The 23,563-nt window shown below is 47.6% G+C and overlaps 1 protein-coding gene across 3 annotated transcripts in view; it reads right to left on the bottom strand.

Annotated features, from left to right (window-relative positions):
- Positions 1–23,563, bottom strand: part of ALS2 (alsin Rho guanine nucleotide exchange factor ALS2) — a 134,932-nt gene that overhangs the window by 65,698 nt on the left and 45,671 nt on the right. For all 3 annotated transcript variants that reach the window (XM_040439653.1, XM_040439654.1, XM_040439656.1), the window contains exons 10-14: positions 22,114–22,285; positions 21,103–21,283; positions 20,828–20,893; positions 8,110–8,272; positions 7,696–7,827 (exon numbers count right to left, since the gene is read on the bottom strand). In XM_040439653.1, the coding sequence (XP_040295587.1) occupies positions 7,696–7,827; positions 8,110–8,272; positions 20,828–20,893; positions 21,103–21,283; positions 22,114–22,285 (714 nt within the window). The remainder of the gene's footprint in view (positions 1–7,695; positions 7,828–8,109; positions 8,273–20,827; positions 20,894–21,102; positions 21,284–22,113; positions 22,286–23,563) is intronic.

Here is a 23,563-nt window from a genome sequence, read left to right as displayed (position 1 = left end):
AAAAAAGCCAGGACGAAGGAGACTTTATCCCTGTCCCCCCTAGGATGAAGGCGTGAAAACCGTCTGAAGGTGTTCCACCCCGTTAGATAGTTCCGGGCAGAATAAGCCGAGAGCGACTTGCGGATGAGACCGTGGGCTGCGGAAATGTACTCATCTAGTCCATGATCAGGGCTTCGAACCCTGGAGGTTCGATTCCGACTCTCCGTGCTCCTGGCATGACCTGAAAAAATAAATTAAAGTTTAAACGGGACAGGGCATCGGCTGCGGTGTTCTTTTTGCCCTCTATGTGCCTGCAGATGACATGGAAGTTGTGTTGCAAAGATAGCCAGGTGAGTTTGCGAACTAGACGCATGACCTTGGGGGAGCTGGACCTACCCCTGGCGAAGATGTCGACAACCGCTTGGTTGTCCGTCATGAAACATACTGGCCCGCAAACCATTGGTCCCCGCAGATGGCCCCGAAACCGAGGGATGCGGCAGCATCGGAAAACACCAAGGGGGAGGCATCGTTCCACTGGGGAACAAAGAGGGAGATGCCGTTCCAGCTGGACAAAAAAACTGACCACATGGCCAGATCCGCCAACGCATCGCGTCCGAGGTGGATGAGGGCATGCTGATCTGAGGCTGTTGGGAGGAGTCTGAGTAGGCTGGAGGTGAACGATCATGATCCTGGCGGCAAAGTTGAAAGACCCCAACAACGATTGGAGTTCCAACTTTGACACCGTGCGGGTACCCACGAGCCTGGCCACTGAGTCCTTTAGCCTAATTAACTTGTCCAGGGGAAGGCTGGCCTCCATCTTGACGGTGTCCAGGGTGATACCTAAAAAGGTGATTACCCTGGAGGGGCCCTCAACCTTTGATGGGGCCACTGGGACGTTCAGGCGACTGAACAGGCTGAGGAGGCTGTCCAGCCTGTCCGGGACGTGTTCGGCCTGCTCGATGAGCAAGAAGTCGTCCAAGTAATGGATCACCCTTGGACAATGAGCATGGTTGACCAGAATCCAGTGAAGTGCCTGGGCGAACTGATCAAAGAGCCAGGGGCTGCTCTTTGACCCGAACGTCAAGCGGGTGGCAAAATAATACTTTGCCCTCCATTTGACGCCATAGAACTTCCACAGGTGAGGCAGAATTGGCAGCAACTTGAAGGCATCAGAAATGTCAGCCTTCGATAACCAAGCTCCTGCCCCGACCTGTAAGATGAGCTCTATGGCCTCGTCCAGAGAAGAATACTGCATCGAGAATTCGTCCGACGGGACCAGAGAATTTAGGCTGGGGGTGCTGGATGCATGAGGAGCAGACAGGTCGTAGATTAATCTTTTTTTATTTGAAGATTTCTTGACAACTAGGCCTATGGGGCTGACCCGGTACACAAGGAAAGGAGATTCGGCAAATGGACCAATCATGAATCCTTTCTGCAATTCAGCCTCCAACAATTCGTCCACCGCCACGGGGTCCGCCAGAGATGAGAGAAGGTCGGGGCATTCATGAGTGACCTGCCGAAGGGTGACTAACCCTGTATGGAAACCCTCGGAAAAACCCTGTTTGAGAAACAGGACCAAACTGGGGTCATGGTGCTGTTGGAGGAGGGAGAGTAACAGTGGGTGGGTTGGAGACATGGGGGCACCATTCGGAAGAATGGAGGACTGATTGGCAGCCGGAGCAAGCTGGGGCTTTCTGGCCGGCAAAATGCCTGCAAAAAAGCTCCATGTCCAAGACAGCCCAGTTGGTGACGTGCTGGTATTGGAGGAACGCAGCAGCTGTCTTTGCGGAAAATGACCAATGGTATTCGTAGAAGGCGGAGCCTCCGTTTTTGTACCCTAACTCGGTGATCCTGTACAGGTACGTGTCTAGTTCCTCCCTGCGGTGGGGATGCATGGAGCACACGATGTCACGGTACAGGCTGAAGGTCAGCATGAATTCGGGGGATGGTAAGCTTCCTATTGAGGCGGACATCTTTAGACCTGAGCACCACCGATACATCACCGCAGGCAATTGTCCGGTTTTCGACTGTGTCGTGGGTGGAGATCAGGATGGCGGCTAAGTTGATGTCCTTTCCTGCCAGAATATCACGCCTGATATTCTCTGGCACGAAGAAAGCGGGGGCGATGTCGGGAGTGGAAGGAACGGCTTCGGGTTCTGGGGGAGGAGGAGACGTGGAAATCTTGTTCTCGACGGCCTAGAGCCTGGAATCGATGTGCGACATTGAAGACGCCAAGTTATTGATGGTTGCGTGGAGTTGGGTCAGGGATAGTTGAATGGTAGACATGGAGACCAGGTCTTCGGAGGCTCCGGGTGGTTCGGGAGCCCTGGGTGATTTGGGAAAGAGCAGACGGTACAGCTCGGCCTTTCGTGCTGATGCAGAGTGGCGGATCCCCTTCTTTTTGAGTTCCGTGACCAACCTAGGGATAGTCCAATGTCTGTAAGAAGCACGGCTGGCTGCTTCGGAGATCGCTGACTCCGGGATAGACATCGAGTCTTCAATGTCGGACACGTGGGACATGATACCACTGAATATGGGCACACCGTTCGAGCCAGACCCTGTTGGGAGGATCTGAAGTGAACTGACAAACCCCATGCAATACCAAGATTTTTTATTTATTTTTTGTAACTTACCTGGAGCCAAGAAGGGTTAGGATGGAATTTAAATGGAAACACTGGGCGCAATCGAAAAGGCCGGGTATGTCCGCGAAGAGGGTAAAGAACTTCACACCCCGTGAACCTGGGATCGGTAAGTGAGGAAGAAAACTAACTGGTACCTGCGTGAAGAGGTACACCAAAAATATTCTGAAACGGAACTTACGTAGATGACGATCAGGAAGAATGAAACCTGAATAAGGAGAAAAGAAATGACAACCTGAGCGTGTCAGGAATTTACGAAAAAACAATAGACGGTGCAGAATGATCGGATTGGAGACCCAGGGTGCGCCAGGAGTTGGTTCTGAAGGAGATGAAAGATGGTGCTGTGTAGACGAGTGGCACATGCCAGGTGCCGTGATGAGTGGACAGAAAGCATGCCCAGGGCCAAAGAAACTGACCCGAACGTGTCAGGCAGAAGAAACGTGGAAATAACCTGAACGGTTCCAGGCGACGGAAGGACAAGACCTGAAGGAACCATGAAAAACAAAGTGGCCTGAGCGTATCAGGTAGTGAAAAACATGTGCTGGCGTGACAGGTGATTTAGAAACGTTGGGCCCTGTAAACAAGACCGAGGGCCGAGACGCCTCTGGTGACGAAGCCCCAACTGGATGCCAGCGTGCAATTTACCAGTGTGGCAGGCAGTGAGGTGACATGACCCGTGCGTGATGGCAAACGGAGAGCAACAGGACCCGAGCGTGACCGGTAAATAAGCATGAACTGACTGTGATAGGTACACTTATGAGGCAGAAGACAAGAAGTGTGACAGGACAGTAGGAGAGGAGGTTGACGTGAGTGGCGTGAGTAGACAAAGGAAAAGGACTTGGATTGACGAAACAAACGAGCAGATCAGGCAACAGGACAAAAAAGGACCTGAAGGTATCAGGACAAAGGACACGAAGAGCGAGAGCACATAACGAAAACTTGAACGTAACAGGCAAGAGGACACGGAGTAACCCTGAACATATCAGGCCACAGGACACGAAGAAAACCTGAACGTATCAGGCAACAGGACATGAAGAAAACCTGAACGTATCAGGCAACAGGACACGAAGAAAAACCTGAACGTATCAGGTAACAGGACACGAAGAAACTGAATGTATCAGGCAACAGGACACGAAGAAAAACCTGAACGTATCAGGTAACAGAACACGAAGAAACTGAATGTATCAGGCAACAGGACACGAAGAAAAACCTGAACGTATCAGGCCATAGGACATGAAGAAAAACCTGAACGTATCAGGCAGTAGGACATGAAGAAAAACCTGAACGTATCAGGCAAGAGGACACGAAGAAACCTGAACGTATCAGGAAAATAGGACACGAAGACAACCCGAACGTATCAGGCAGGCGGAGGAAAAACCTGAACGTATCTGGCAAAGGGACACAACGAAAACCTGAACGTATGTCAAAGCTGGACTAAAAAGGTGGAGAAGTGTGTTGTTTTTTTTTTTCCCCATCCTGCGGCAGTGGAAGTGCTGCTTGAAGGAACGCAGCATGGAAACGGAGGACGGTTCTCCACCGGCCAGACCCGCGATCCGTGGGACTTGGACCCGGGGGGTCCCTTGGTGTGGGGAGATGGAACCCAGGCCGTTGAGGATGCTGCGATTCATGAGCGGAAAGTATCATAAAAATAGTGAACCTGGATAGCAAAACACAGGGGCAATTTAAGAGAAACGTGGGAGCACTGCAAAATGGGGGGGTGGGGGGGGGAGAAGTGGGGATGGCTACCCGGTTATGTCATGCATTTAGTTGCGTCTGCCAACATAGCAGACATGAACAAGTGTTTGGCTCCCTGCCCCACTATGATCTCACCATCTGACACCTGCTGCGATATGCAGGTGGAAAGTGACATCACCATGCTGCTTATGTTAGGCCACGAGTGAACTGCATTGCTAGAGGACAGCATGGAAATAGGGGCTTGCGAGTATTATTTGCTAGAGTTGAGTCAGTGGCAGCAGTTTAAGGAGGGGCAATACATAGCACAATTGTGGGGCAATAATCATTCAAACATAGGGGCACCGGCAGTAATACTATAATGAGGCATCATATCTGGTAGTAATATTTTCAGCCATGACAGGAAATAAGACTTTAAGGAGCACTGTGGTAGCACTTACAATTGGGGGAGTTGCGGTGATGCGCCGGACTTGACAGTAAGGCAGCCGGGGGCCGCTATACACATGCCCCATACCTGACGAGCGGAGGGAGCGCAGTAAGCGGGGGTAAAGCCTGAGGGGACCGCGCAGCTGGCGGCGGCTGCCAGTGATAGCAGACAAATGGAGTAGCGAATCAGACCGGTTTCGCTTACCGAGATCGCCGCGTAGGAGAAGAGTGCCGCCGCTGGAAGTCGCACGAGGATGACGTCACGCAAGACGAGAAGCAGCACCACGCGATGCAGACACCTTGGAGAGGCCGTGCGGCAGGATAAGTACCCTATGGCCCTCCCACAAATGCAGGCTGGAAATCCAGCCTGCTGTACATATATATATACAGTACAGACCAAAAGTTTGGACACACCTCATTCAAAGAGTTTTCTTTATTTTCATGACTATGAAGGCATCAAAACTATGAATTAACACATGTGGAATTATATACATAACAAATGAGTGTGAAACAACTGAACTGAAAATATGTCATATTCTAGGTTCTTCAAAGTAGCCACCTTTTGCTTTGATTACTGCTTTGCACACTCTTGGCATTCTCTTGATGAGCTTCAAGAGGTAGTCCCCTGAAATGGTCTTCCAACAGTCTTGAAGGAGTTCCCAGAGATGCTTAGCACTTGTTGGCCCTTTTGCCTTCACTCTGCGGTCCAGCTCACCCCAAACCATCTCAATTGGGTTCAGCTCCGGTGACTGTGGAGGCCAGGTCATCTGGCGCAGCACCCCATCACTCTCCTTCATGGTCAAATAGCCCTTACTTTCAAAGTTTTCCCAATTTTTCGGCTGACTGACTGACCTTCATTTCTTAAAGTAATGATGGCCACTAGTTTTTCTTTACTTAGCTGCTTTTTTCTTGCCATAATACAAATTCTAACAGTCTATTCAGTAGGACTATCAGCTGTGTATCCACCTGACTTCTCCTCAACGCAACTGATTGTCCCAACCCCATTTATAAGGCAAGAAATCCCACTTATTAAACCTGACAGGGCACACCTGTGAAGTGAAAACCATTTCAGGGGACTACCTCTTGAAGCTCATCAAGAGAATGCCAAGAGTGTGCAAAGCAGTAATCAAAGCAAAAGGTGGCTACTTTGAAGAACCTAGAATATGACACTAAGTCGATGGTTATTGAATCGTGTCTTAAAATCAGTTGTTGTTTCTCCAACGTATAACAAATTACACGGACAAACAATCACGTACACGACGTGATTGGAGTCACAAGTCAGATAATGCCTTATCTGATATGAAACTCCAGTTTGTGGGTGTACAAAGGACCTACCCTTGATGATATATTTGCAATTTACGCAGGACAAACACGGAAAACAGCCGACACTGGCACCTGTCAGTGTCCGTTGTCCTACCGCTTTTGAGGTTCCTACGTCTGCCCTAACCAATTGGTCCTTAAGACTCTTGGATCTACAGTAGGACATAATAGGGGGAGAATGAAATTCCTTAACGGTGTTGAGACAGCCACCCAATATGCTCCAGTGACGTCGGATAATGTTGTTAATATCGACGCTCTGTTCACAGTGGGTGGAAATAAAAGGGATCCTACTAGTTTTCACTTGTTGCACTTTTCTTTTAAGGATATCATCCCTGTTAAGTTGACCGACCATTTTCTTTTTCTCATACAGCAATTCGGTTGGATAACCTCGTTGCTCAAATTTATGCAATACTGTATCAAGCGTGTTATTGGATGTAATGGGGTCTGAGACTATGCGTTTAACTCTCAGAAACTGAGAGTATGGAAGAGATTTTACCATGGATCTAGGATGATTACTATTGTAAGTCAGTAGCGTGTTCCTGTCGGTAGGTTTTTGTGAACAGCTCTGTCTGTATTTTACCCGCCGACAGGATCACGCGAGTATCGAGGAATTGCATTTCAACAGGGGAATGCACCAAAGTGAACTGCAATGCCTCATCAACTCCATTTAGAAAACCATGGAAATCAAAAAGTTTTTGCAAATCGCCCGTCCAGATGAGGAAGATGTCGTCTATGTACCGCCACCACGCCCTGATGTATTGGAAGTGGTGGCTTCCATAGACGACATCCTCCTCAAACTGACGCATAAAGATATTAGCGCATGCGTCATGTGACGAGGTTAATGTTAGACGGAAGCACACATTATGCGTCATAGGGGCATGCGCAGTGGCGATTCAGGTACGCCGGATCGCACATGTCAACATGGATGACAGCCGCCCTCCCTCCTGCATCTATTACGTGTATCACCTGTAACAGTAAGCACTTAGCACTTTATGTAATTGTTCACAGCTGGCACTTATTATATGATCTGTGTAAACAAATGTACTGTACTATATATATTCACTGAACTATTTTACAATTGTATGTATCACGATTCAATGATTCTGCATGGTTGGTTTTATTGATTCATATATTTATAATGTATCATGTATTTCGATTTTTTATTAATTATGTCCACTTGATATGTAATTGGCTATGATTGGTTGTAACACTATATATATCCAGAGTTTTGATTTATATACACTGCTTGAGGAAGGCTCCTGTGTAGGAGCCGAAACGTCGCTACAGCCTTATGGGTAAATAAAGTTTATTTTATTTTTATCTATTGGAGTGCTGCCCTTTTTTCATCTTCTATATTTTGTTGGATTGGCTTATATCCATACTGGGCCTGTGCACCCTTTTTTCATTTTTTACTGTGACGGTGCTGCCATCTTTTTTTCCATTTTTATATATATATATATATATATATATATATATATATATATATACATATATATATATATATATATATACATATATATATATATATATATATATATATATATATATATATACATACATACATACATACATACATACACACAGAATATAGAACCGACATTTGTCATTAATTACAGTCTAAAAGAGGTTGTAGACATACTGTCATCTTCCCTGGGAAGGTCTTCCAGAAGCCCAAGGTGTATTCAGCCTCCTTCTTCTTTCTACTCAAAGCCAAGGCCAAAGCGTCATAACTAGTGCTTGAGTCTTGAAGTTTTTTGTACTCTGGTGAGGACTAACATACAAGACAGAAGAAAAGAAGACTGTCTGAGAAAATCTGATGATCATCAACAACAAAGTGCATCATGACTCCCCAGCAAGGAAAGCGAAAAACGGTAAAGTGACAGCAAAGACCAAGGGGTCCATTGAGGAAATATTACAATCAGTAATAGAATGGAGACACAGAATGCCCGCATGATGGACAATGTCCACAGAAGAGGCACTAAATAAAGCAAAAGTGTAAGTAAGAGAAACATTAATAACTACACTGCTGCAATGAAAAAATGCTGTAATTTACCACTTCAAAGCACATAGCGAGTTTCAGTAACAGTCTGGCATATTCATGAAGTCTGGTCATTGGTGAAAAGAAGAGGGCGCTAAGTGTTTCAGGAATAGATGAACCTTCCTCTGTCCCATGGCAGAGACTCTGTATAAGGCCTTGGTTCTTAGTGAAGAAGTCCCTAAAAAATAAATAAATAATAAAACATATTAAATGTAATGAAAACGTATGTACACAAAGGGAACATAATGAGCTCAGCTAACTTAAAGGGTTGATGTAAACATTTGTCAAATACCCCTAAAACTGTAGCCCCTCCATAGTAAAATTGCAAACTTTGTCATTCACTTCCTTAAAGGGGTTGTCCGGGTTCAGAGCTAAACCCGGACATAATCTCCCCTTTACTTATTTAGCCTGTATGAGTGGAGCATTGAAGCATTTCTTGCTCTTATGCTCACCCTTGCCTTGCGCAGGAAAGGGCTTTTTTTTCCACTACCGAAACAATTGGGCAGTCTTTAGTGCTGCTCTAGGATGCAGGCTAGGGCAGTGCTAAAAACTGCACATTAGTGATGGTGACGTCACCGGGCTTACTGCTAGTAACCGTCACCGGCAGTAAACAAACAGCCCTTCTCCTGCGCTATGCAGGGCAGGGCAAGGGGGAGCTTCGGAGCAAGAACTGCTTTGATGCTCCACTCATACAGGCTAAATGAGTGAAGGGAGCTGAGCTGAATCTGGACAACCCCTTTAAGGGGTATTCTGGTTAAGACATGTTTTCCTTTACACAAAGTATTGTTCCAACCGCTGCAACCCCCACGATTATGAGAATGGGGGGTCCTGTGCCCCTGTATCAATGGAAAAATCAGGTCAAACATGCACAATGCTGCTCCATTCATCAATATAAGACTGCCGAAGATGGCAGAGTACAGTGCTTAGTTATCTCCGGCAGTCCACTTCTAACCATAATAAATTAATGAACTCCACCCCACAATGCCACCTCCTAAGCCCTCTAAGGCCTCGTGCACATGGCCCTACCGTGTTTTGCAGTTCGCGGATCCACAAAAATAGGATTTTTTGTGCTTACCTGTAAAATCCTTTTCTCGCTGAGTTCATTGGGGGACACAGCTCCCACCCCGTAAGTACATTGTTGGCTCTCCTTGATGGGTCCCCCCGGTTCTTGATTCTGACCCATCTACGTCTTTCTTCCTTTTTATTGTTTTCTGTTGGCTTCTCCTGGCTGCTCCTACTGCTTTCGTACAAACTGATTAGCTCAGTGTCTGCGGGAGGGATATAGCTGAGAGGAGGAGCTAACACTTTTACTTAGTGTCGCCTCCTAGTGGCAGCAGCTATACCTATGGTCTTCTGTGTCCCCCAATGAACTCAGCAAGAAAAGGATTTTACAGGTAAGCACAAAAAATCCTATTTTCTCGCTTGTATCATTGGGTGACACAGAAGACCATGGGACGTTCAAGAGCAGTACCATGGGGAGGGAACAAGACTAGAATGAATCCAAGGCCTGTCATAAGGCCCCGCACAGAAATGCGGGGGAAGGACTCCCTAAGAACCCTGAAAACAGACAGGAAGAACCATTCCCAGGAAGGCGAGCCAGAGAGTGGCTGAATACGCAGAGGCTCCGGCTGGGCAGAAGAAAGAACAGTCCAGGGAATATAAGTCACGGCTTAGGAGACTTCAGAAGAAATGGAAAGCACACAGAACATCCACAAGATGGACAAGAATGAAGGCAAGTCAGGCACCAGAACAAACTGCGGAAGATACAGGAGAGAGAATCATAGCCTGGATCCAGAAGACTTCTAAGGAAGTGATACCCAAGGATCAGAAACCCAGGAAAAAAACACCCTAGAGTCATCAACAGTCACAACATGGCATCAGAAGAAAAAAAAGAGGGGAATTCTACAAAAGCTGGTAATAGGCAGCGTGCGAAGGAACGGTGCAAAAAGAAACCACTCAGTGGAATACTGATTGGAAGAAGAACTAAAAATGGCATCTGGTCTGGATATCAAGGACCAGAGAACTGCAGATGTGACAAGCTTGCCCCCCATGGGGGAAGAAGTAGGGATGCCATAAGGCAAAAACCCCAACTCCATACCAGGCTGCAGAAGAGAAGAACAATCCAGCAGAACCATGACAAACTAATCAGGGCTAGAGAACCTGGATGTCAGGCATGACAATTGCCCACAAGAATAAATTCTTGAAGGAGTGAGGAAACCCAATGGGAACAAGGCAGAGGAACAGACCCAAAACCCACAAAAAAAATAGGGAGTAACCTGGTAGGAAAAGATCCGGGATCAAAAACGTCCGCTTCAGACCTACGGCCAAGGGGTTTGCTTCATAAGAGTGTTCCCCAAGGAGAATGACAATGTGGTAAGCAGAGGCATGTAGAGGAGGACCTTAAATTCCATAACAAGAGAGGAGAGAAGCTATCTGATACTCCATGGAAAGATACCTGAACAGGCAGACCTAACCAGAAGCTGAAGAAAAAAACACCTAGACAAAAATATGAAGGTTGTGTAAACCCATCTGACACTATAGACCGCCACTGCGGGACAACTCTGCCTACAGAAGAGAGTGGGGTAATCAGAGAAATGTACAAAACAGCCAGACAGGAACAAGAGATGGTATAAGTACTGCGCCAGGAAGGGAGTGTGGATGCCGAACGCCACAAAGTCCCAGAAAACCGCTGGTAACAGAACCAATAACACCCGCACAGGCACTCCACAGCAGAAAGGGGGCATACGAGAATCCAATGGCTATGGAAACTGGCCGAGCAGACAGAAACAGTATCTGGGGAAGTGCAATTACTAGCTCTGCGGAAGGGGAGAAGTAGAAGAGGCTGATGTGGCTCAATAGAGAACCAGCACTTAGGGGTGACAACAAGGACAGTACGACTGCTCGACCCGGTGAGGGGAGCAATGCAGACAACTCACATATGCAAACTGAATAAGTGCACATCCAAACTCCACAAGGAAGTAATGCTGATGCTGTCACCGTAGTAGATTGTAGAGGCAATGCACTACATGTGAAGGGAACAAGGCGCTAAGCCAGCGCTATAGTAATCGGTAGGTTATACCAGGTACAGAAAACCGTACTAATGCCCACCAGAAGTGAGCAAACCCATCAGCTGCAGCATGCCATGGTATGGCAGTTGACCAGCGCCATAAGGAATAGATGTACCTGTCAGCCAACGCATCAGGTACTCCATACACACAACGTCTGGTGGATCAATCGAACCCAGTGATGGCAGAACATGAGCACAGTGCCACCTGTGGAAGAAGGAAATGTAGGCACAATCACAACTACAACTAGCGAGAAGGTTCCCCCCTAGAAGGAGGAATGCAGTGTAGATACCGCACGAAATACCAGGGCCGATACTCCACATGTAGGAAGGGGATGCCGTAAAAAACAGATGCAGTGCCCCCCGCCAATGTGTCATGTAAGCCAGAACGCAGTGACTATCACCATTTGAACGATGAACACAAATACTCCCCCTGACAAGGGGTCACACAGTAGTAGCCATGGAACAGGAGTAGCCATTATATCTATGGCCAGCGCAAAGACTGTCTCATAGTGAGGAGGCGATACCAGCAACTATGGCCTCTAGGGCCAGAGGAGAGACTCCATCTGAAAATGAGGTCAAACAGTAGTAGGCACCATGAACTGGTGCTAGCGCAATACTCTACCTGAGAAGGAAGAAAAACTGGGAGTCAGTGCAGACGTTCCACCTACTGAAGGAGCGTGGACGCTGAGTGTGCCAATGACAATCAACAAAATGAGAATGCTCCTCACAGGGAATCAAGGCACGAGGAAAGGTATGTGGTGTGCCAACACCCTGTTAAAAAATTCCAAGGACTTTTATGTCTTGTCTATTAGTGGGTTTCGAACCCTAGGATACTGCATGAGAGCCAGACACCCCATCAGTGAGCCACAGGACTACCTGGAAGACAGAGGCTGCCACGTAGGCGCCCGAAAGCTAGCCATACAATGACTACCTGGAAGGATGGATATAGAGTGAAGTAGTCACAGTATCCAGTAGTAGTGCCAAAAGACCACCTATGACGGGGGATAAGGCGATTGTAGGTACAGTGTCTAGCAAATAGGCCACCCATGAAACGGGATGCAATGCGTCAAGGAGGAATTGAGAGTAGTCGCGGTAGTCAATGTTCAAGCCATTACTCCACCTAAGAAAAATGGATAATGCAATAGGATGGCCAGTTTCCAGTGATAGTGGAATTACTCAGCCTGCAGAAAGAGGGGAACCCGACAAGATATACAGGGTCCACTGGTAGTGTAAGTACTACTGGTTGTGCAACTACTCCGCCAATGGAAGGAGGGTAAGGCTACAGGATCTACAGTATGCAATTGTGGTGCAAATAATCCACCTATGCAAGGGGGAAATCCGACAGGACGGATGATATCCAGTATTAGTGCAATTTCTCCGCCTGCGGAGGGGGAAATGTGACAGGACATATGGTATCCGGTGGAAATGCAATTACTCCGCCCAGGAAGGAGGGTAATGTGATAATCTGTACTAATGCTACAGAATGTACAGTACCCAGTGTAAGTGCAAATACTTCTACTACGGAAGGAGGGCAATGCTACCGGAAGTACAGGATCCAGTGGTAGTGCAACTACTCCGCCTATGGAAGGAGGGTAATGCTACAGGATGTACAGTACCCAGTGGAAGTGCAATTACTCCGCCTATGGAAGGAGGATAATGCTACAGGGCTGTACAGTATCCAGTGGTGGGGCCATTACTCCGCCCATGAAAGGATGTACTGTACAGGCTGTACAGTATCCAAGGCAAGTGCAATAACCGTATTTCTCGCTCCTTAAGACGCACTTTCCCCCCCCCCCCCAAAGTGGGGGGAAATGCCCCTGCGTCTTATAGGGCGAATACTAATGAGCGCTTCCATTATGGAAGCGCTCATTAGTACCGGAGGACCAGGAAGCGGTGAAGGCTCTGTACTCACCGCTTTCTGGTCCTCGGCTGTCAGCTGTGAAGGCTGCACACAGCGTGAGGGCGCTCTGTGACCTCACGCTGTGCGTGCCAGGTCACAGCACAGCCGACAGCAGGAGAAAGAGAATCGCAATGTGAGGAGCGGCGGCGTCCAGGAGCAGGACGCCGCAGGTAAGTGGGCTTTTTATTTTGTGATCTGAGGCTGAATTATGGGTGGGGGCTGATTAATACTGGGGGTTGAATATATCACTGGGGGCTGATCACATATGGCTGGGGGCTGATGTCATATGGCTGGGGGCTGATGTCATATGGCTGGGGGCTGATATGAGGCATGGGGGTCTCCTCTTAGGTCTGATTGGGGGTCTTCTTTATATTGGGCTCTGATCTGAGGTCTGATTGGGGGTCATTCACACTGGGGTCTGATCTGAGATGTTATTAAAATTGGGGATCTGATTGGGGCTGTGAGCTGAGGTCTGATTAACATTGGGGGTCTGACTGCTGATCTCTAATGAAAAATATTTCTAAAATCTAGGTGCGTCTTATGGGCCAGTGCGTCTTATAGTGCGAAAAATACGGTACTCCACCTAAGGAAGGAGGATAATGCTACAGGATGTACTGTATCCAGGGCATGTGCAATTACTCCGCCTAAGGAAGCAGGGTAATGCTACAGGATGTACAGGGTCCAGTGGTAAACACACCTATTTTGCCTAATGAAGAAAGGTAATGCAACAGGACTTACGGAAACCAGTGGTAGTGCAACTACTCCGCATATGGAAGGAGAGTAATGGTACAAATGTTACAGGGTCCAGTAGTGAGCGCACATATTCTGCCTAAGGAAGGAAGTTAATGTGACAGGACTTACGGAATCCAGTGGTAGTGCAACTACTCTGCCTATGGAAGGAGGGTAATGCTACAGGGAGTGCGGTATCCAGCGGTAGTGCAAGTATTCCGTTTATTGAAGGAGAGTAGTGCTATAGGATGTATGTATCCAGCGGTAGTGCGAGTACTCCGCCTATGGAAGGAGGGTAGTGCTATGTATGTATCCAGCTGTAGTGGCAAAGAAACTCTGCCTACAGAATGGCGGTGGGAACTAGGCCCAGATAGCTCCAAGGGTTAATTATATATATATATATATATATATATATATATATATATATATACACACACACACACACACACACATACATCCTTTTTTTTATTTATTTTTATTACATACAGCCCCAATCCTATCAAAACAGAACTAGGGGATGTGAACCCACGGCCGTCTGCACTAATGACCAGTACGCTAACCACTCAGCATAGAGCCCAGTAATTATTTTCCCCAGCCACAGAGTTCTAAGGCAAGCAAGGGGTTAAAGGGAGTCTGTCACCTCCATATGGCCATATACAGTGCTTACATGGCTCTGTAGCACACCTATACAGGATTGTAACGGTACCTTTGTTCTTTTCTGTAGACTTGCACCAGCAGGAAAAACGAAGTTTAATTCATATGCAAATGAGCACTCGCAAGTGCCCAGGGGCGGCGTTCAAGTGTGTAAGTGCCCAGGCTGCCCAGCCTTCTTTTCACTTTACTCCTCCCCAGCCTCTTCCTTTTCCCTATCGATGAGGCAAGAGACTTGGAGGGCGGGCAAAGGCAGAGGCTGGGGAGGAGTAAAGTGAAAAGAAGGCAGAGCAGCCTGGGCACTTACGCACTGAACGCCGCCCCTGGGCACTTGCGAGTGCTCATTTGCATATGAATTACACTTCGTTTTTCCTGCTGGTGCAAGTCTAAGGAAAAGAACAAAAGGTACAGTTACAATCCTGTATAGCTGTGCTACAGAGCCATGTAAGCACTCTATATGGCCATATGGAGGTGACAGACTCCCTTTAAAAAGTAGGTAGGACTGGAGCTCATGGGGCAGCTGGTGGCGCGAAGACATGGGCGCGAAATTTTCGCGCTCTGAAAGTACAGTTCCTGCCCCCCAAACAAGAGCGCTGTCCACAACTTTTGCGGCCACATTGAACTGAATGGGTCCGCATCCGAGCCTTAAAAAATGCGGCTCGGGGGGGCGTGGCTAACTGCCGACATGAGCGCACGCACTTGAGAGCGGCTCCGTTCCCTGACTTCTATCCTGACTAATCCTGGCAAGCTGCATTCTTCAAATTTAGAGTGGCAAGTGCAGAGGAGAAGGAGGAAGCCTAGACACCAAGACATGGGGCCCAGCAAAGCTCAGTCCGCGGCAGACAAGCTCAAGGAGTATGCCCGGCAGGAGAACCAACATGGCGCCGCGGCTCCCGCCACTCCACGTGCAGCGGTGACGCGAGGGCAGGCCGCACAGCAGATGGAGCCTGAAGATGCTGGGGAACCTGAGATCACCCTGAAAGCGGTCTCTGAACAGCTGCTTACGGCGATATCATCCTGCCAATCCTCCCTTACCTGCAAGATTGAGGAGGTGCGCGTTGACCTAGGCCTGTTGAGGCAAGACGTGCAGCAGCTGAGGGAGAGGGTCAAGCAGACGGAGGATCGAGTGTCGGAGCTGGAGGATTACACGCGGCCGCTGGATTCCAGACTGACGGAGGTGGAGAGAGCCGTTGGGTTATGGAGACAGAAATGCGACGATCTGGAGAACCGGGCGCGGCGCAATAATGTGCGAATCCTGGGGCTGCCAGAGCGGGCGGAGGGGAGAGATCCGGCCGGGTTCCTGGAGACGTGGTTTAAGGCCCAATTCCCCAACGCTGCGTTTTCTGTGGCCTATGCAGTTGAGAGGGCGCACAGAGTTCCGGCCAGACCTCCGCCGCCGGGCGCACCACCGAGGCCTCTGCTGGCCAGATTGCTAAATTGGAAGGATCGGGATCTAATCCTTAGTCAAGCAAGGAGCAAAGGGGCCATTTCGCATGACAACGCCAATGTGTCGCTTTTCCCGGATTTTTCTGCGGATCTACAAAAGAAAAGAGCCACTTTCGTATCGGTCAAAAGGCGCCTCAGAGAACTGAACTTACAGTACTCTATGGCCTACCCGGCGCGTCTTCGAGTGGTGGACGGAGACCGGCCTATATTTTTCACAGATCCGAAGGAAGCTGAGGAATGGGTCGCCAGGCGCCCCAGGCCGCGCTGATACGGGACTTGAATTCTGAGCTGCAAGTATTATTGGATCCCTGTGATGTATGACACGGGCGCCCTGCCACTCAGTTAATGTTATTTTGTTAATGGGGCAATCTAAGCTTCACTTATGCGTGTATTGCTGCTTGGCGGGCTCTCAGACCTCTGAGGCCTCCGATTTAGATGAGTGGGGAAATTGAGCCCTGAGGGGTATATAAGCATGCATGCATTTATTGAAGCTAGATTGTACCTGCAGCTTCACCATCTGCATTGAATGGGGAATGGTCGGCTACCTGCACGGGTATAACAACTTCCCTCCCGTGCTGGTCCCCGATTTCATTGCCACATCACTGACACTATGATATGTGCACTGATTGTATGTTTAGTGGGGTTGGTTGCACCACTGTTCGGTTATATGTTTATTAGAATACTGAAGACATGGTCACATCTTTTTCACGCTGAGAGTGTGGGCAGAAGGCGAGCTGTTAGACTGAGCAGGTTTTCTTTTTGCCCAGTGGCTGGCATCCTCTGTTACGGGTGGAATAGCCTCCTGACTGCACTATGGGTTCTTTAGTTGTGATGTCCTGGAACGTGAGAGGCTTGGGCGCACCGCATAAGAGGATAGCGGTATTTTCGCATGTGAGAAGGTATTGCCCTCACGTTCTGGGACTTCAGGAGACTCATCTGACAGCTGACACTGGGCACAGAATTGCTAAACAATGGGTGCAGTGGTCACTTCAATCATATGGCACATCGAATTCTAGAGGAACTGCTTTACTGGTGCGTAAGGGACTCCTCTGGGAGCCACAGAAATGTGTTACTGATCCGGAAGGTCAATACTTGCTAGTGTATGCCTTTATTAACCACATCCCGTACGTTATTATTAACTTATATAATCCTCCTCCAGCCAGTATTTCACTTCTCCAAGTGATCTTAGGGTTTGCAGCACAGTACCCCACTGCCAGACTGCTCTGTATGGGAGATTTCAACATGGTCATGCAGGAAGAGCTAGATAGATATAGAGTAGCTGGTGGAGGAGGAACTGGGGCTTATTCGGTGACAACATTGTTTAGGGTCACGACAGAACTAGGATGGCTGGACTTGTGGAGACTTAGAAACCCGCGACTGAGGGAATATTCATGTTTCACTCCCGCCAGGGGGGCGCTTTCGAGAATTGACTACGTATTTGGTAACGCTGTTGTAAGTACGGATGTAATAGATATCACTTATGAGCCGCGGGGCCCCTCAGATCATGCTGCGGTTGTGGCACGCTTTAATATTCCTGGGGCTACGTCTAGTAGGGGGAAAATGAGAATACATCCCTTTTGGCTTTCCCTATTAACTCAAAATGATAGGATCCCTGACCAACTGAGGGTCTTTTTGGATGTACAGGGGGAAGAGACGGAAGAACTACTGCTATGGGACACACTGAAGGCCTACTTGAGGGGCTGCTTAAAGTCTTCCATCTCATTTGTTAAGAGGGACTCGGCTCGTAAGGAATTAGACTTGCATACTCAGTGTAGGGAGGCTGAGGTCCTTTTTTGTGCTGCTCCCACAGAGAGTAATAGGGTGGAGTGGATGTCTAAGGGTAGGGCGTATATGATGTACCTCAAGGAGAAGAGTGAACGGAAAATATTTTTCATGAAGCAGCAGTCATTTGAAGCGGGTGATAGAGCGGGCAGGCTTCTGGCTCAGATCGCTAGGACCAATCAGTCGTCTCCTCCAGTGTTACGGATTCTGAATCCGGAGGGTCGAATGGTGGAAACGGTGGAGGGGATACTTGAGGGATTTAAGCAGTTTTTTAAGTCGTTGTATAGCTCAGCAGCACACTATACGGAGGGGGAATTGAATGACTATGTTGTGGAGGTGGACCACCCCAGGCTTGGCGCTGCGGATGCGACCCTGTTAGACAGAGATATTTCCCTGGAAGAAATTCAGATGGCTATTCGTGATCTCCCTGCTGGGAAGGCGCCAGGTCCTGATGGGATCCCTATAGAAGTTTATTCGCGGTATAGTGAGATCCTCAGTCCTCAACTTCTTAAATTGTATTTGGCATCATTTCAACGTCATCAGCTGCCCGAGACTCTGTATGATGCAACTATTGTTGTCATATTAAAACCGGACAAAGATCCTACTGTGTGTGGCTCCTACAGGCCAATTTCACTACTAAATTTAGATTACAAAATATTGACCAGGATACTCGCCTCCCGTCTGAACAGGGTGATCACGTCAATAGTTCACCAGGACCAAGCAGGGTTTATGCCTGGAAGGACCACCTCTGACAACATCAGGAGGGCCCAGGTTATAGCTCAGGCTGGGGTAGCGGGGGGTTGTGAATGGGCTCTGGCGTCTCTTGACACAGCCAAGGCCTTTGACTCTGTGGAGTGGCCTTTCCTCCTGCGGATCCTTAAGGAATTTGGGTTTGGATCGGGGTTTCTGCGGTGGGTTGAGATTCTGTATCAGAGACCTAAGGCGAATATATTAGTAAACGGAACCCAGTCGGATTCTTTCACTTTACAAAGAGGAACTAGGCAGGGATGCCCCCTTTCCCCCCTCCTGTTTGCGGTAGTAATAGAGCACTTAGCATTGCGTATTAGGCAGGATGAGTCTTTTATAGGGGTCGCAAAGGGAGACAGGGTGGAGAAGGTTGGCCTGTACGCGGACGATCTCCTTCTGTTTATGGCCGAGCCTGAGCGCACACTTCCCAGAGCTATTGAGGTAATTGAGAGGTTTGGCATATACTCGGGCTTGCACATAAACTGGACGAAATCGGCTATTATGCCTCTATGGGACCACAACTGGCCGGAGTGCGTACATAACCTACCGGTGGTGGATCAGTTTAAGTACCTGGGTATCGTGATTACAAGGGACCCCTGTGCGTCTGTGGCAAGAAATATTGACCCAATAGAGTCGTTATTCATAGACAAATTTAAAACGTGGAAGGCATTGCCGATTTCGGTGATGGGGAGACTAAACCTAGTTAAAATGATTTTGCTCCCCAAGGGTCTATATCTCCTATCGCACGCGTGCGCCCCGGTACCTAAGGCCTTTTTCGACAGACTACATTCATTAATGGTGGCTTTTGTTTGGGGGAGGGCCAGACGGAAGCTCTCATTGAAAGTGCTGCAGAGGTCTAAGACGAATGGGGGGGCTGCTTTACCCGATTTCTTCCTTTACTACCTGGCCGGGCAACTGAAGTATGTGGCAGCATGGGTGAAACAGGAGGAGCTGCCTGGCCCGGAGTACTGGCTGAGGGAGTATCTTGGCCTGTCTACCCTCTGGCCTGTGCTGGAGTCCCCAGGATCGGTCTCGGGGAGACTACTGCCTGTCCACAGGTTGGCTCAACAGGTCTGGAAGGCGACTAAGTTTAACTCATATGCGGACTTGCCGGACTCGGTACCGCTTTGGGATAACCCCATGTTCCCACATTTGGTGAATCTGGAGGGTGTGGAGACGTGGAAAGAGTGTGGGGTGCTCAGATTAGATGACTTGTATGATGGGGGTGTATTGAGGTCCTTACAGCAACTCCAGGAGAAGTTTGAGATTCCTCACTCTTTATTTTACAGATACCTTCAATTACGGCACGCTTTGGGTACCCAATTTAGGGGGGCAGGCCGCAGTATTTCCAAGTACCCGTTCATAGGAGTACTGATATCACAGGGGCCTAGGGGCATGGTCTCAATATTATATACATATCTACTGGGGGAACACATGGCTTTGCATCCGCTGGAGGTTGAGGCGAAATGGAAGACTAACTCTTGACGCTGAAGATTGGAAGGAGGCTATGTTGGTGCCCACCAAGGTTTCCCCTTCGGTAAATAATAGGTTAACGCAATTGTTCATTCTACATAGGAGTTACCTGTCCCCTGTCAGGTTGCTCAGAATGGGAAGCTCAACGAGCAGTAGGTGTCACAGATGTCAGGAGGAGGGAGCGGATTTCTGGCACTTGATGTGGGGTTGCACGCACTTGCAGGTGTTTTGGGGCAAAATAGTTGAGATACTCTCTGCGATACTGCCGGTGTCGATAGGGGTCTGCCCCAAAATATGCATTTTGGGGGTGTTAGAGGAAGAAAGGTGGACACATCATCAAAGAGTATTTTTGGGAGAGGCGCTCTTCCTAGCTAGGAAGGCGATCGCCTTGCGGTGGATGGCGGAAAGAACCCCTACGGTGGGTCAGTGGAAGACCTTAATGAATCATGCAATGGCAATGGAGAAAGTAGTGTATATTCACAGAAAATGTCCTCAGAAATTTCAGAAGGTATGGGGGGAGTGGTGCTCCTCACCGCACTCTTTACTGCCTGTGCATTTACGCTCCGTGTCGGAGGATCTTGTTGCAATGGATGTGTGATCCCTGTACTGCTGATCTAGAATGCCTTAATGCTTAGTTGCCCGATATTATAGATACCTGCCTAATACACTGTGTGACTTGATGATATGATGGGAAACACGTGGCTCCCCTGCGCGGGTTGTCACTGTTTCAGACTGTGATGTACCATGTCTGTTGTTAAACTTCAATAAAACGAGTTTAAAAAAAAAAAATGCGGCTCGGATGCGGACTCAAATAACGCTTATGTGCATGAGGCCTTATGCAAGTTGACAAAATCACATGTATCCAGGTACTATTCCAAGATGTCAAAAACATGACTCAGATGTAAATCCGTGTGGTGAACTATGACCACAACACTTACATTGCTGATTTGGAGAGAAGTGAAAATCCTCCCATTACCAGGAAGTTGGAGAGAGATGAACAATACCTAAAAGAAGACAAATTATACAAAATTATATTAAAATGTATACTAGTAATAGCTGTACAGCAGCATCTCATTTGCAAACAGTTAGTAGTCAACTGGCACATTATAACTTGTATTAAAGGGGTATTCCCACCACAGTGACAACATAGTGTGGAATAGGCCTTCACATACTGCACTAGTAAAGATATGTCCAAGATAAGCAGCACACTGACTCTGTATAACTATCCAAGAAGATATTTGAATGCTCCAAGATGGAAAGATCTCGTGCATCCTTGGCTCCACGGAGGAAATGGCTGAGTGACGTTCCATGCTGGCCGATCAGGTAGCAGAGTTTGCAGAACTTTGTAGCCACGTCTTGTAGAAGCTGAACAGTGGTTACAGAGCCCAGGTTGTCTTAAACAAGAAAGGAGAAGATTTGAGTAAATAATAACTTACGGAATGACCTTTGGATTTAAAAAAAGTATCATATGATCTCAGAAGAAAAAAAAACAAAAAAGACTTTGGGGAAATCGAGCATGTATTTCGATAAACTTACCTGACACAATAAGATTATTACATTATGCTTGGTTCTGTACATGTAACATAAAAGGTTGTTTTTGGGGTATTCGTAAATTTCCAAATTAAGAATTAGTGGCATATTAACATCAGTCTATCACCCGTTTTCCAATTCAAAATGGTCACCAGCTGCTTGCTGGGTTCTTTCTGTAATTCCCAAATTCCCATAAGCTACAATGGATGAAGCCATGAGCAAGAGCATCCATCAATATGAAAAGTGACTGATTTCAGTTGGCAAATGAGGGGGAAGGGGGGGCGGTCACAAGAGTCAAATTCTGCAAACAGGTAAGGGTCCCTGATGTGGGACCCCAAGTCATTTATTGCATACCCTCTGCGTTGGCCACAGGTCAAAACTGGGATAGTGCACATAATGCAACCGTGTTTTTCTGTGACAAAATGGGCATTATAACACTGAAGACGTGTTCTGCACTTCCGTTTTAATATAAGCTATGATGAGGCCCTTACAGAAGCCTGAGAAAAAGAACTGATGGAAATGGGAAGAGAACCTTATATGGTTCCTATAGCTCCAATGAAGTTACACAACAAATTATCATCTAGTATTAAGGGCCTGATTCTAGAAATATTTGTACTGTATATAACTACATAGCAAGTCCTCCCTGGGAGATTTTTGGAGGTAGAATGTACATACTGTGATAAAGGACACTTACCTAGGCCTAAAAGAGGCCTAAGAATTTGGGACTTCACATCACTCAGGTGGCAATAAAAGCCCCTCTCAGTGGACGCCAGCTCATGGAGGTTCCCAATGTCACCCATCATGTTTAGGTCTACAAGTGCCAAGCAGCTACTAGACCCGGCCGATATACTGGAGATGTACCCCAGCTAAAACAAGAGAAAGAGATCTGCGTTAAGACAAATTCTACATTGGAAGGAGCGGACAAGGTTTCATCAAGAACTATTCTACACTAAAAGGGATCTTCTGAGGCTGCAATACATTAATGGCCTATCATTAGGGCATCTATATCACAGAGAAGCTGCCCCCTCACCTCTAAGCTGACTGGAAAGATATTTTTTCACATTTCTACTATGTAACAAGTAACAAGTGCCAACTAAACTTTACACAGGCAACAAAAGGCAGCATAAACAATCATCGCCTGCTTATGATCACGGGGAGATGTGCTGCTGACAAATGATCATTTTTGCAGCCGCATGAAACACGCGATCAGCGTTTTTTCTCATTTGTCGACAGATCACCAGACCTTTCACATGGGGCAATGATCGGGAATCACTAGCCTGTACAAAAAGTCACATCATGAAAACTAGCAGATGCTTATGAAGTCTCTAGCACCTGTTCATCCATATTACTTTTGTTTTCTGTATATATAGTATTAGCACTTCATATATAGCTAGCACGGATTGAATCTTTCCTTTTTTTTTTACCTCTTTAAAGGGGTTGTCTCACTTCAGAAAATGGCATTTATCATGTAGACAGGGGTTACGACCACGGCTGCAGCGCAGATACAAGGCGGCCATGACAGGAGCTGCAGAACATGCGTGTCTATAAGCTCTCCCACTGTCCCGGCCACCAGAGAGGCCAGAGCTTTTTTCTATAGTTTGCAAGCATGACCACCGCTGCTGGATTACAGGGTGGTCATAACCATGGAAACCAGCAGTATATAATGTGATGGAAAAATGAAGCAAGCCAGTAAAGGAAGAAATATGGACAATCACAATACATTAGTAAGTGGCTTGTGTTACTTTTGTTTACATGATAAATGCCATTTGCTGAAGTGAGACAACCCCTTTAAAGGCCTCATGCACACGGCCGTTGTTTTGGTCCGCATCTGAGCCGCAGTTTTGGCGGCTCGGATGCGGACTTATTCACTTCAATGGGGCCGCAAAAGATGCGGACAGCACTCCCTGTGCTGTCCGCATCCGTTGCTCCATTCTGTGGTCCGCAAAAAAAATAGAACCTGTCCTATTCTTGTCCGCGTTTTGCGGACAAGAATAGGCAGTTATATTAATGGCTGTCCGTGCCGTTCCGCAAATTGTGAAACGCACACGGACGCCATCCGTGTTTTGTGGATCCGCGGTTTGTGGACCGCAAAACACACAACGGTCGTGTGCATGAGGCCTAAGACAGCTGTATAGGGAGTATAT

This window comes from Bufo bufo, chromosome 7 (assembly GCF_905171765.1).
Source record: "Bufo bufo chromosome 7, aBufBuf1.1, whole genome shotgun sequence".
NCBI lineage: Eukaryota > Metazoa > Chordata > Amphibia > Anura > Bufonidae > Bufo > Bufo bufo.
This window is presented reverse-complemented; position numbering and strand designations above follow the sequence as displayed.